The sequence below is a fragment of the Panthera onca genome, chromosome D2 (assembly GCF_046562875.1).
Source record: "Panthera onca isolate mPanOnc1 chromosome D2, mPanOnc1 haplotype 2, whole genome shotgun sequence".
Lineage (NCBI taxonomy): Eukaryota > Metazoa > Chordata > Mammalia > Carnivora > Felidae > Panthera > Panthera onca.
Window position 1 is genome coordinate 28,807,466 of NC_138349.1, and position 14,813 is coordinate 28,822,278.

At 38.9% G+C, this 14,813-nt stretch overlaps 1 protein-coding gene across 1 annotated transcript in view; it reads right to left on the reverse strand.

Annotated features, from left to right (window-relative positions):
- WNT8B (Wnt family member 8B) overlaps positions 1–13,673 on the reverse strand; it is a 53,629-nt gene extending 39,956 nt beyond the window's left edge. Inside the window, exon 1 of the mRNA XM_081790420.1 lies at positions 13,594–13,673. Coding sequence (XP_081646546.1) covers positions 13,594–13,673 — 80 coding nt within the window. The remainder of the gene's footprint in view (positions 1–13,593) is intronic.
- Positions 13,674–14,813: the final 1,140 nt, after the last annotated feature.

Below are 14,813 nucleotides of genomic sequence, written 5' to 3' on the forward strand. Positions count from 1 at the left end.
GTGCAGTCTGGGCCTCTCCTAGAACTCATGCCTGGTCCCTTGCTCAGGTGAGAGCAATCCAAGCAACTGGTCCCGAAGAAGTCCTTACTATCTGTTGGCTCATGGAATTCATTTATTAAGGAGATTTCTAAAAATATTCTATCTAGCATATTTAGATGCTTTCAGTGGAGTTGTTCAGTCTGCCATACTAACAGAACTGGAAGTTCTGGGTCAAGCTTCTTAATTGTATTATTCAAGTTTTTTGTCCTTCTATCTGTTTGTGTCTATCATTCCTTTAATTTTAAAATAGATTTTATTTTTTATTAAAAAAATTTTCAAGTTTATTTATTTTAAGAGAGAGGGAGGGAAAGAGAGGGAGAGCACACATGCAGGGAAGGGGTAGAGAGACAGGGAGAGAGAGAATCCCAAGCAGGCTTTGCACTTACAGTGCAGAGCCTGATGTGGGACTTGAACACACCAACCCTGAGATCATGACCTGAGCCGAAACCAAGTCAGATGCCCAACCAAGTGAGCCACCTAGGTGCCCCTAAAAAAATATTATTTTATTTTATTTTTTATTTTTTTAAGTTTATTTATTTATTTTTGACAGAGAGCTTGAGCAGGGAGGGCCAGAGAGAGAGGGAGAGAGAGAGAATCCCAAGTAGGTTCCATGCCAATAGCTGATGAGGCTGATAGCATGGAGCCTCATGCCGGGCTCAAACCCACAAACCGTGAGATCATGACCTGAGCCGAAACCAAGAGTCAGATGCTCAACTGACTGACCCACCCAGGCACTCCCAGATTTTATATTTTAGAGCAGTTTTAGGTTTACAGAAAAAGTCCAAAGATAATACAGTTTTCCCTTAATATTACAACACCCAGTTTTCCCTGAATATTATAATTTTTCATGTAATAGTTGCTCAGGCTTTCCTGGTTTTTGATGACCTTGACAGTTTTGAGAAAACTGGTCAAGTATTTTGTAAGATGCCCCTCTGCTGCAATTTGTCTGATATTTTTCTGATGATTAGATACAGTTATGGTTTGAGGGAGGAAGACCAGAGAGGGTAAAGTGCCGTTTTCATCACGTATCTAGAATACATACTATCAACATGACAATCACTATTGATGTTGACCTTGATCACGTGGCTGAGATACTGTTTGTTAGTAGTATTTGTGTTCAGTGATTTTTTCCCCCATTTCCATACTGTAATCTTTGGAAAGAAGTTACTGTGTGCAGCCCACGCTTAAGGAGTGGGGAGTTTTCATCCACCTCCTTGAGAGTGGAATACATACATAAGTTACATGGAATTCTTCTAATTTTTTTAATGTTTATTTATTTTTAATTTTTTTTTTTTTAATTTTTTTTTCAACGGTTTTTATTTTTATTTTTGGGACAGAGAGAGACAGAGCATGAACGGGGGAGGGGCAGAGAGAGAGGGAGACACAGAATCGGAATCAGGCTCCAGGCTCTGAGCCATCAGCCCAGAGCCTGACGCGGGGCTCGAACTCACGGACCGCGAGATCGTGACCTGGCTGAAGTCGGACGCTTAACCGACTGCGCCACCCAGGCGCCCCTATTTATTTATTTTTGAAAGGGAGAGAGAGAGGGGGGAATGGAGCGGGCGGGGCGGGGAGAGAATCCCAAGCAGGCTCCATCCACACTGTCAGTGCAGAGCCCAACACGGCGCTCGATCTCATGACTGTGACATCATGACCTGAGCCAAAATCAAGATTCAGACACTTAACTGACTGAGGCCCTACATGGAATTCTTCTACATGGGGGATGCATCTAATTTATTATTCACTCATCCATTCGTTCATTTATTCAATCTTTTACTTATATTAGTAAGGACTCCTAAATATTTATTTTATACCTTGAATTATAACTAATTATTGCTTTATTTATTTTCCTGCTCTAGTTGTTTCACATTTGGCCACTGGGAGCTCTTTCAGTTGGCTCTTGTGTCCCTTTGACATACCTCTGTCATTGTGAGTTTGTTGTTGTTGTTTGTCTTTTGTTTTTGAGCCCTTTCCTACTTTCTGGCACTATAAGAATCTCAGGCTTATCTTGTATATTTCCTGGCCCAGTTTTAGAACAGCCATTTCCCCAAGGACCCTGGTTGTTTTTATTGGAGACTGGTATTAGAACCAAGATCTTGGCACTAGGTGTGCTCATTCCTACTAAGGTATTACCTCAAGGCCTTCTCAGCTTATAAAGCAAGGAAATACATGCATGTATCCTAACCTGTGTGTGTATATATATCTATAAATATTTGTAAATGTATCCATCTGTATTTTACCTTAAGCTAAACATGAATTCATACTGCTCCTGTGTGTTTTCAACTTACATAGTCTATACATTTCTTGAAGAAGTATATTTAAGTTTTTCATACTGATATTGTAATTTTTAATTTCTCCTTTATGTTTCTCATTTTTGTTTATAAATTCTAAAGCTGTGAGTTAGGTGCATAAAATTTTAAGATGGTCATATCTTCTTAATGCTTTGAACTTTCATTAATGTGAAATATCCCTTTCTGTCTATAAATATCCCTTTCTGTCTATAAAATTACATTTTAAGCTTCTCTCTATAATGCCTGCTGTATTTTTTCCTTTTTCCCTGTTCTCCTTTTTGGTTTCATTTTGCTTTAGGCATGTACCTTGGAAACAGCACATGGCTCTAAATTAGTGTGGTTGTTTTTTTTTAAAGTAGGCTCTACACCCAGTATGGAGCCCACCACGGGGCTTAACTCACAATCCTGACAACAAGCCTTGAGCTGAGATCAAGAGTTGAACGCTTAACCAACTGAGCCACCGAGTCGCCCCTTAGAGTTTTTATTTTCAAATAAAAAGAGAGCCTGTCCTTTCAGGTGGAAATTTAATTCAATCAGTATTTTTTGTGATTACTGATATGTTTGGTTGTATCCACCTCTTATTTTATGTTATCCATTTAATGGATTCTTTTTGTGTCATGACTACTGTCATCATCATCTCCCTCATCATCATCATCATCATCACCATCACCATCACCATCATAACTACTCCTTTCATAAGTTGGTTCCCTATTTCTTCTCTAGCCATTTAGAAATTGTGTATCTTTATCCTATTCTTTAGCGATTGACCTTAAATTTTAGAATACATATTTAATTTATATTTTTTTACTGACATCTCAGGTTAATCAGTGTCTCACAAACAAGATAATAACCTTTGAGTGTTTTTATTTCCCTTGCCACCTTATCCATCTCTGTGTGACTATCTTGGCTGCTTTTTATCTTTGCAAATCACCTTAACACTTCTCACGGAAGAGCAATGCTCTTTCTTGTTTCTTGATGCTGCTATGGATTTATTCTCTCTTCCCACTCCCCATCACTTTATGAGATTTTACAAGTGTCAGCTTTGCTTCTTACAAGAAGCAAATACGTTGAGACTCAAGATCTATCTTTAGGTAAGTACCATTACTTCTCAGTAGACTACATGCCCAACCTTTTGTCTTGGTCTTATATGCTAGGCTTTACCTTTTTTGTCTTCTTATTTCCCAGTAGGATTGTCATTCTCCTATAGGCTGTGAGAAAATTGGTGAGCACATTCCAAGAGGTAATGATTTATTTATTTTTTCTCATTATGACTTTTGTTCATCTCAGATGATATTCTCTAACTGATATTTCTATGTATAATTTGTCTACATTCACACAGAGACTTATCAGTATTCATTGTGCTGAATACTTTTGGTTTCCTTTTTCCCCATACACAAGTTTAGATGGTCCCAGAGGGCTATACAGCATGGATGGCTGATGCCACCATCATATCACATGGGCACATCAGTGTGCTCCAATCCCCCTAACTATTCTGATTCAAGTATGAAAAAATCCTTTCTCTCTTTAGTTCAGCCAAGATGAGGTCCTTACTTTTACTTTCTCCTCATCTCAACTTTGAGATTTACCCCCAAAGCCCATTTTTAATCTTCTCACTAAAGTATGTCTTCACAGTTATTCATTCAACTCTCTTCTGGATTGTTGGAATTTCAGACCTTGTGCCTATGACTTGCTTTGTGTGGAGCAGCCAAAATACAAGTGGGCCAGTCATGTTGAGAAGGTTTTCTACGATTTATGTCCTCTAGTTATTTTGCATCTTCTTATTTACACCTACAGATTCTTGAGAAGGTACAACCACTTTCACAACAGACACTTATGAATTCATATGCAGAACCTGTAGAAAAGGAGGTCAAGGAAGAGGTGGGATGATGTAAGGACTACTCTTTTTTTTTTTAATGTGTGTGTGTGTGTGTGTGTGTGTGTGTGTGTGTTTATTTATTTATTTATTTATTTATTTATTTATTTAGAGAGGGAGAGAGAGAGACCCAGAGACAGAGAAAGAGTGCATGAGCAGGGGAGGGGCAGAGAGAGAGGGAGAGAATCCCATGCAGGCTCTGTGCTGTCAGTGTAGAGCCTGATGTAGGGCTCAAATCCACAAACTGTGAGATCATGCCCTGAGCTGAAATCAAGAGTCAAGTACTTAACTGAGCTACCCACGCGCCCCAGGACTACTCTTTTCAAGTTGAGATTTTCTTACATAGGCATTATTTCAAGCAGTAATATTTGTGTTCAGTGTTGGGATCACAAATGAAGCTTGAGACAGAGAACTTTGACAAGAACAGAAGAGAACAGTGTTAGAAAGCGTGAGAAGTAGCACTAGTGTTAGGAGGGCCAATAACAAACTTATTACTGACATAAAAAGGCAATTTAATGATTCCATTGAGAATCAAATGAGAAGAGACAGCAATTGCCTTAGGAAGGATTTAAGTTGGATATTAGGAGGACCTTTCTGACAACTAAAAGTTATTGGATGCTGGAATTCATTTTTCAGAAAGTGGTGGAATCTTCTCTGGAGATATTTAAGGAGAGAACAGGCTTCTCTCCTTTCAGATTGCTTGAAGGTAGTTCATTCATTCAACACATTTAATGAGTGCCTGTATTGTGCTAGAAACTGTTCCATGGACAGGGATACAGCTGTGAAGAAAACAGACCAACTCTTGTCATGGGGCTTTTATTACAGAGGTGGGAGGGAGATATAAAATGAACCAATGGCAAAATAATTTCAGATGATACGTATTATGAAACAAGGTAATTAATAGGAAATGACTAAAGGTCTATTTAAATTGTATGCTCATAGAAAGCATTTCTGAGGAGGTGATTTATGAGGTGAAATCTGAAAGATAAAAAGGAGCCATCTGGCATAAATCCAGAAAAGAGCATTCTAGTGAAAAAAGTAAATGCAATGGGCCTAAAGGTAGGAACAAGCTGGGCAGGTGTCCAGAGTAAAAGGAAGAGCTGTATGGTTGAAGCATAGCAAGCAAAGAGGGGAGATAAAGTCAAAGAGGTAGAACAAACTAGATCAGAAAGAGCCTTCAAAGTGCTTGGGTTTTATTTTAAGGGCAATGGGAAGCCATAGGAGGGCTTAAGCAGGGAAGCATCATGTATGGCTTATATTGTAGGAGAATGTATTCTGTTTGCTGTGTGAAGAATGGATTAGAGGGGTGTAGAATAGAAGCAGGGAGAACAATTTAGGAGGCTACTGTGATAGTCCAGGTGAGAGATGGTGGATTTTGGCCAAGGGTGGTAGCAACGGATGTAAAGAGAAGTGGACAGATCAGAAGATTTTTTTCAGTACTTTGGTTCCACGATTTTCCAGAGGAGTTATAATTCTGTTACTTCCAAAAGAAAATAATGCAGACATTCAAGAAGCAAGAACATTTTACTTCTATTGCCCGTGATTTCACAATGGTGTGTACTCTTACGTTGTTTGGGGTTGGAAAGGCATTCTTTGAGATGCAAAAACTAATGAAACCAGGCTCATAGTACTGTTATGAGATGGTATTGGAGATGCATTCTCTACTTTGTACATTGAAAATGGCTCTTTTCTTCTTGTTAATAACCCTGAAATCACACCATGCTTGTTGGATATGAGGCTAAAAAGATAAGTTATGGCACATTATGCAGAACCTCGTATGATAGGCTAAGGACACCATATTTTATTTTGTAGGGGGAGTCACTGAAGTGTTTTCTGAACAGAGGAATAACATGATGAAAAACTTTTATAAAAAATGTTAATTTGGGTTTTAAAAAATGGCTCCAGGGGAGAGATCCTGGAAATAAGAGAATCACTTATAAAACTCTTACAATTCTTACCTTGGAAAGGGGGGACTGATGACGTGAGAAACATCTTTCTTGGAGGCTGACTCAACCACCAGAACTTACAGGTGGAGCTGAATGGAGTTAATAAGTGGAACAGAAGTACTCAGAGGTTGTTGGTTGTTTCTGAGATTTTGAATCTGAGTGACGTGGATGCTGTCGAGAGAAAGTAGAGTACAAAAAAGGAGATCGTTTGGGGCAAGAGAAAAGAGAATAGATCTATTTCACGAAAGTGTGGATATACCTAACACTACTGAACTGTATCCTCAAAAGTATTTAAGGTGGTGAATACTGTTACGTATTTTTTACCACAATAGAAAAAATAGAAAATAAGATAAAGGAAAAAATAAAAGCAAGCTATTCCATGTCAGCAACGGCACTCTGCTAAAGGACATTCTGTAAAAGGCAAAACTATGGAGATGAAGATCAGTGGTTGCCAAGTATTGGTGGGGAGGGATGAATAGGTGGAGGACCAAGGATTTTTACATCAGTGAAACTACTCTGCATGATATCATAATAACAGATAGATGCCATTGCACATTTGTACAAATCCATAGAATGTGCAGCCCCCAGAGTAGACCCTAATGTCAACTATGGACTTTAGATAATTATGATGTATCAGTGTATGTTCTCAGTTAGAAAGGTACCACTCTGTTGGGTGATGTGGATAATGGGGGAGACTGTGCATGTGTGGGGATAGGGGTATATGGAAAATCTCTGCACTTTGCTCATAATTTTGCTGTGAACCTCAAACTCCTCTAGAAAAGTAAAGTCTTTTTGAAAAAAATCATGTAAAAAAAGCTAGAGGAGAGCCTATTCTGGTATTAGAAGTAAGCATGGGCAGAGATGGACCTCCAAGACTAAATTAGGGCCCCTTGAACTGCCATGTTTTTGTAAAATTTACAAAAATAAGGTATTTTTTTGTCCTTTTTCTTAAAGAAGTCTCCCCACATTGTATAACTTCCAGGAACCATAAAATCTGGATCAGTCCAAGATGTAAGGGATCCTGACCTATATTATTGTCTTCACCTGAGTGATCTTTTTTGTAACTAGCTAGAGGATAGCTTCCCTAGGAAAAGAGATTGGGATTCTAATTAGTGAAACAGCTTCAATTGCATCAAGTGAACTTTTAATCTTTTTTTTTTTTAGTTTAAATTTTAACTAAAAAGTTAAAAATTCCTAAACATTTATGTTCCCAATATAGTTGGAGTCTCTCACAACAATAATTGTATAGATCATTATCTCTCCATTGGATGTTCTTATTTTTATCTTCAGTATTTGTTGCTTTCTCTTTAATGTTTTACTTCTTTCTGGTTTTTAAACTTCCCTCCTTTTTTACCGTTTACTTATCCAAAGGCATTATCTGTTATATTTTTCACTGTGATGTTGCTGGTCATTTAATCTTTATTTCTGAAATTTTTTCTTTTATTTCTAATTCTTCCATGAGTTTTATCACTTAATTCATGAGTTTTTCTATTTTTTATGTCAACTCTTCTTTTATGTCTTGTATTATTTTTAATTGGTTTTCTGTTTGTTTGGAAGCAGAGTATAATAGTTTTAGTCTTTCTGGCATTATCTGTACAAATGTTCTGCTTCTTTTTTTCCTTTTCTGTATAATATCTTGTTTTATCAGATTTAAACTTCATACTTTTCTGTTGTTGTTTTTTAAATTTTTTAATGTTTATTTTTGAGAGAGAGAGAGCAAGCACAAGAGGGGAAGGAGCAGAGAGAGAGAGAGGGAGACACAGAATCCAAAGCAGGCTCCAGGCTCTGAGCTGTCAGCACAGAGCCCGACGCAGGGCTCGAACTCATGGACTGTGACATCACCACCTGAGCCGAAGTCGGATGCTTAACCAACTGAGCCACCCAGGCGCCCCCTGTTGTTGTTGTTCTTTAATGTGCTGTTGGTTTTCCTAAAATTTTAGGAGATATGAGTATAGTTTAAAAGTATGGTGCCTTGATTACTGCAGCTTCCTGACATTGTTCCCTCCCCCACTTGATCTGGACCTTGTCTTTCCTTGACTCTATTATCCCAATCCTACTCAATTTTGATTCTACACCCAGAAGTTTCTCTCAGTGTGTGGCCATGTCCCAGAATGGAGCCCTGGTTGGTCAGTTTCAAGAGTTTCTAAGGGGTTAGATTGCTCTAACCCCTTCAGGTTTTACCATGGGCCCCATGCTCTCAGCCACTAATAGGATTAGGCCAAACTCTCCGTTTAATCTCATGTTTTCAAATTGACTCACCTCCCTTTCCTCTTGGTTATTTTGGGGTTTTCCAGTTTGGGGGTCTGTCAGATGTCTTGTTGCTTCCTCTGCTTTCTTGCACAGATGCTGAAATTATGCAAATGTTGTGGCTGTTGTTGAATTGCTCTCTCCTGCTTGGCGTAGATTTTGGTCTTACTCTCTGTTGCTCTCTTGGTTTCTGGGTTGTTTTTTTTTGGGGGGGGGGGGTTGCTCTTGGTTATTATGTGGGGATTTAGAGAGATTAAATAACTATGCTGTCATCACTGCTGTTTATCTAGTATTTGTATTTGATTTTTGAAAAGATGTACAAAAATGAGACATTCTAGTTGTTTTTTTAAAAATTTAGAGATATATAAAATAAAAAGGGAATACTTTCCTCATATATATATATATATGAAGAAATATATATATATATAAGAAGAAATATATATACATAAGATGAAATATATATATATGTGTGTGTGTGTGTATGTGTGTGTGTGTGTATTCCCACTGCTTTACAATCTATATTTTTATTGCAATTTGGGTTTTCCACTTAATGATATGTTTGGGACATCTGTAAGGACTAATATAATCTAATAGTTTTTGTTATTGATCACCATTACCAGGTGGATAGCTCTCTCAAGAAGGATAAAACTGCTTTGGTTGCTTTGAAAAATAAACTTTTAGGGGCACGTGGGTGGCTTGGTCGGTTGAGCGACCGACTTCAGCTCCGGTCATGATCTCTCAGTTTGTGAGTTTGAGCCCCGCGTCAGGTCTGTGCTGACAGCTCAGAGCCTGGAGCCTGCTTTGGATTCTGTGTCCCCCCCTCTCTCTACCCCTCCCCTGCTCACGCTCTGTGTCTCTCTGTCTCAATAGTAAATAAACGTCAAAAAAAAAAAAAAAAGAAAAAGAAATATTTAAATAGTGTGAAGATCCGTCACAAAATAATTGATGGTATTTGTCTGCAGTTTGACAGATCTCGGCAGTTGGGGCCCCAGGGAAACTTCACAGAGTTTTTGCCAAAAATGGGCAGGAGAAAACACTGAACAGAGGTCTCCTTAGTAAGCTCCTAAAAGACATCAATGAATTTACTCAACAAATTGTGCTCTTATTTCATAGAGAACTCGCCAGTACAGAAAAGATTCTCACTACATTCGCTGTTATTGACTTGAGAAATGGAAGCTCTATTTGCAGAGTCCTGCAAGAACTGATTCCTCTTAAACTATTTTTTCCCTTCCAAATCTTATGTAGACGAACCACCAATGATCTTCAGGAGAACTTTTTGAAGACAGATGACTGGGCCCATCCTCAAATTTACGAATCAGACTTTCTTGGGGTTGAATAGAATCTAGGAACTGGTAACTTTTTTTTTTAAGATGAAATTTATTGTCAAATTGGTTTCCATACAACACCCAGTGCTCATCCCAACAGGTGCCCTCCTCAATACCCATCACCCACTTTCCCCTCCCTCCCACCCCCCATCAACCCTCAGTTTATTCTCAGTTTTTAAGAGTCTCTTATGGTTTGCATGCCTCCCTCTCTAACTTTTTTTCCCCTTCCCCTCCCCCATGGTCTTCTGTTAAGTTTCTCAAGATCCACATAAGAGTGAAAACATATGGTATCTGTCTTTCTCTGTGTGACTTATCTCACTTAGCATAACACACTCCAGTTAGGAACTGGTATCTTTAAAAACGTCCCCCCCGTGATTCTGTTGGCCAGCCAGGTTGAGAACTATTGGATTAAATGATCCAAAATGAATTACTTGGGTTAGGGGATTACTTTACTTATTGCAGTGGATCTGACTTGAAGTGCTAAGGAAGCTCTATCGGGCAGAAAAACTGGCTTTCTTCCTTACCTTCTTCCTTAACCTCTCCTTCCTCCTAATCCCTTGTAACCCCACCCTGTACTGTCTCCTCTCTCTCCTCCTTGTCCCCTCCTCATACCTGCCTCGGAAGCTGGCTGAAAAATGACACTGAGAACAGCAGCGCCACATTGTGGAGAGAGGTAATCTAGTGCAGATCACCCTCCTAAAAAAATCACCAGGGCTGCAGTTTCCACTTTGTCCTGCAGAGGGCACCACTTTCTTATATTTTTAGGGGATGAAGTTTCTTTTCCTTACCTGTCGGTTGACCTGAAGTAAACATCCCCTCCCTAGAAGGCATGGGGTGGAACATCCCTCCCAGACCAGAAATCAAACACCTCCACCTTGTGAAACTAGAATAAACTGGGGAAAGACTAAGTGCATAGGTATGCACACGCCTTCTGCTGAGGTTAAACGTCAATCTCTGTGACAGTCGTAGTCGGGGTGAGACTATGGTAATCCCAAATCCATGTGTGACTTCATGCCTATCCAGGGTAGTACCTGCTGTAAGATGTGTCTTGTAGTTATTTTTTTATATGGTACACCTAAGACAGGACTTAATTAAGAGATCAGGCCTACTATCTGGTGATATTTCCACCCAATGATATGTGGGTTTATGTTGGTGGAACAGGTTGGATCACTAATCATGCATCTTTTGACTGATTCCCACCAGGCTAAATCTCTGTTTCTTTGTCTCTATCTGTGTCTCTGTCTCTACCTCTCTGTCTCTGTCTCCCCGCCCCCCCCCAAATACTTTTCTGATACTTGTACCTGGACAATGGCTTAGTCATGTTTAGTGACATTCAGCTAAATTAATACAGTCAGATAGGAGATGTGTTCAAGTTTATATAAATCCACGATCTACCTAGTTACATTCACTGTTTGTTTTCTAATCGCTGTACATAGGCTCCAAGTTCAGAGGCAGCAGTGAGAAGGCTTCACACCTCTGCAGATTTGCATAAGCTTTCCGGGCAGATGGTGTCATGGGTTTGTTTCTCTACCTTTGAGTCTTCAGCTGCTTGGTTTTCTCAACCAGGAGTTTCTAGAGTTACACCAGCAGCTAGGATCGCATGGCTTAGTGTAATGGTTTCCTCATGGTTTTGTTCCCTCTGATATGTTTGCTGTCTTCCTAACTAGAAGGTCAGCCTTTGACTGCAGGCTCCATGCCTAGATCTCTGATATCCCTCGAATTCTCACCTCACACATTGTTAGGTGTGCACTACTTACTCAATCTAGATGTGTAGGTTGACAGATTGAATAAGGAGGCAAGTTGTGTTGAAACAGTAAGAAGTAAAGGAGAATCAAGAGAGAGAAAGAGATAAAAAATAATATTTCTGAAAGACTGACTTAACTGACCAGTGAAAGGAAGTAGTTGAAGAAAGGAAAATGGTCGAGAAGTTCTAATCAAAGGCAGTATAAAGAGAGGAAATTAGAGTCTTGGTTTTTTGAAAAGTGGAAATGTGATTTTGGACAATAATAATTGATGAGGAGATGTTCATGGTCAATATAAAAATAAAATTTCCTTACTGATTGAAGACAAAACTGAACGCTACAAGGGATATCCTGTAAAAGAAAGTTGTAATTTTGGAATGAGTTCAGAGTGATGAATGAATCTGAAGACTTAATAGGCCAAGCTTAAAATTCTCCCCGAATGTTACAATCAAAAATTGAATACCAAAATCATTTTATAATCTTGCCTTATTATTCTGTAGAGTTGAGCCAGGTTAGTGTCCACTAAGATTTCAAAGAATTCTGCTTTAGCTTTATCTTCTTAAATATAGTGAATAAAAGAGAAATGACCTAGGGGTGCCTGGCTTGTTCAGTCAGTAGAGCATCTGATCTTGGGGTCTTGAGTTCAAGACCCGTGTTGGGCGTAGCGCTTACTTTAAAAAAAAAAAAAGCAAAGCAAAGACACACACACAAAAGAGAAGTAGCCTTTCGACAGTCTCATCAGTGACTTACATTTTCCACAGACCCCGATTTAGCATATTTTAAAACTTACAGGGTTTTGGAATTCAGAAAAGATTAAGATTTATTGAAATAGAAGCATACTTGGAAAATAGTTGCTTTATTTACTTATTTCTTTTTCCTTGTTTTTTAATTGCACATACACCCTATAGAGTACATCTGGAGTGTTCTGAAGCAAAACTCAGAATTGTATCCCTTTATTCATCTCTATTTCTTGTTTAAATAATTGCTTTTTCTGTCTCTGAGGTGATTGTTTTGGTAGCTTTTTCAATTGTTTGAGGGAGGAATAATCCATTGATTTTAGTGGTATAGATGTGAAATGGCTAAGATTTGGATCAGTGATTTAGTCATGGATGTAAAGAAAAATAAAAAATAAAAATAAAAAAAATAAAAAGAAAAAAGAAAAAATCTAAAAACAGTAAAATCTTGGAATAGAGGATACTGGTTAGTTGGGTTTCTGATTAACTATGGGTTAATGAGAGGCCACTTGTTGTTTGAAATGTCCCTAAATTGTCTCGGTGCATTTTCTTGTTTTAATAAGTAGTCTAATGAACATAATGAAATCTTCTCTTACTGATTCGGCATCCTGCAATGTCTCAGGATCATTACTCTGAACATAATATATAATTCTACACTGTACTGTAGCTACAGAATGAATAAGAGTTTAAGATGACTCTTGGATATTGCTCTACTTAAAACAAAATCTCTGCGATCTGTGCAAATCACTGTATATCACTTTACCTTAAGTAAAATGCATGTTACCTATTGTAGAATAATAGGCTATTCAATCCAGAAGAGACTTTTGAGATTATGAAATTCACTGCCATTATTTAAGAAATGAGAAAGCTAATACCCGGAAAATAACAAAGAGGATTACTACAGCTAGGCTACAATCAATGTCTCCTGACTGCAAATCCGGTGACCCTTTGACTCCACCAGGCTGTAACTTTCAAATGCTTCGGGATTCCTGTCATTTATCTCCCATGCCCCTAAAAGTGTGGAGGCCATTCTCAAAATTGGTTGTTTAGGAGTTTGGTTAGGGGTGCCTGAGTGGCTCAGTCGGATCAAGAGCATCCGACTCTTGATTTCAGCTCAGGTCATGATCTCAAGTTTCCTGTCAGCTCTGTGCTGACAGCTCGGAGCCTGGAGCCTGCTTCGGATTCTGTGTCTCCCTTTCTCTCTGCCCCTCGCCCACTCGTGCTCTATCTCTGTGTCTCTCAAAAATAAATAGCCATTTAAAAAATAAATAAATAAATTGTAAAAACACGTTTCAAATAGTCAAATTGGTTAGCAAAATAGAGAGTATCACAACTCAGCTCTGCAAAGCTGTTTGTTAAATATGAATTCTACATAATAATTCAAGATATCTCTCACACGAGGCAAACCAAGCCATCAAAGCTGGGGAGAAGATAGTGAGGCCGCAGGGGCAGCAGCTGCCGTCTGACCCTCGCCATGGCCATGCCGCCCAAGGACAAGAACAGAGATGCCGGAAAGTCAGCCAAGAAAGACGAAGACCTGGTGAACAAATCTGGAAGCAAGGCCAAAAAGAGGTGGTCCAAAGGCAGAGTTCAAGACAAGCTCAGTAACTTGGTCTTGTTTGACAAAGCAGACATATGATAAACTTTGTAAGGAAGTTCCCAACTATAAGCTTATAACCCTGGCTGTTGTCGTAGAGACAGTAGATTCGTCGTTCCCCTGCCAGGGCAGCCTTTCAAAAGCTCTTTTGTAATATAATTTTATTTTGATGTCTTTCTCTCCCTTTTTTTTTCTAATTTTATTTATTTATATTTAGAGAGAGCACATATGGGCTTAAGAGGGGGAGGGGCAGAGAGGGAGAGAGAGAATCACAAGCAGGCTCCGGGCTGTCAGTGAGGAGCCTGACGTGAGGCTCAAACCCACGAACCATGAGATCACAACCTGATCCGAGATCACGAGTTGGACGCTTAACCTACTTAGCCACCCACGCATCCCCAGGAGCTCCTTAGTAAAGACTTTTTAAACGGATTTCAAAGCACAGGACCCAAGTCATTTACACTAGAATCCTCAAGGATGGAGAGACGCTAGCTGCCGGTGAAGATTCATGAACAGATCCCACCAACTGCACATTTTGAAAAATAAAACTTGATTAATTTTTTTTTTAAAGGAACTAGGGAAAAGAAAATATCCGTAGACACCAAACCCCGTTCTTATTATCAGATATGCCCTTTGACCCTCAAAATTGGTGGGTATGCTTGAAACTTCTGGCATCAGTATTAAGAAATACCTCAGAGACAAACCCAGGAATGAATGAATTGCAAAAGCCCTGTACTTAAGGACCAGTTTAAATTTAACAGTGTAAACATCTAAGGTTATATGCATACACAGGTGCATTTAGACTTGGAGCCATGGTTTCAATAATACAAAATCAGAAGATGTACTTAGCTATAAAGGAGATCCAGGTGTTATCACCTTTATAGTCCGGAAAATGCTTTAGGTCACCATAAATCTTTGAATTCCTTTTTTTCTTGAGTCACCCCTGAATCAGAAGTTCCTTGAAGTTGAGGATCAATTCCAATTCACAGTCGTAACCTCAGTACTTGGCACAATGGTGAAAA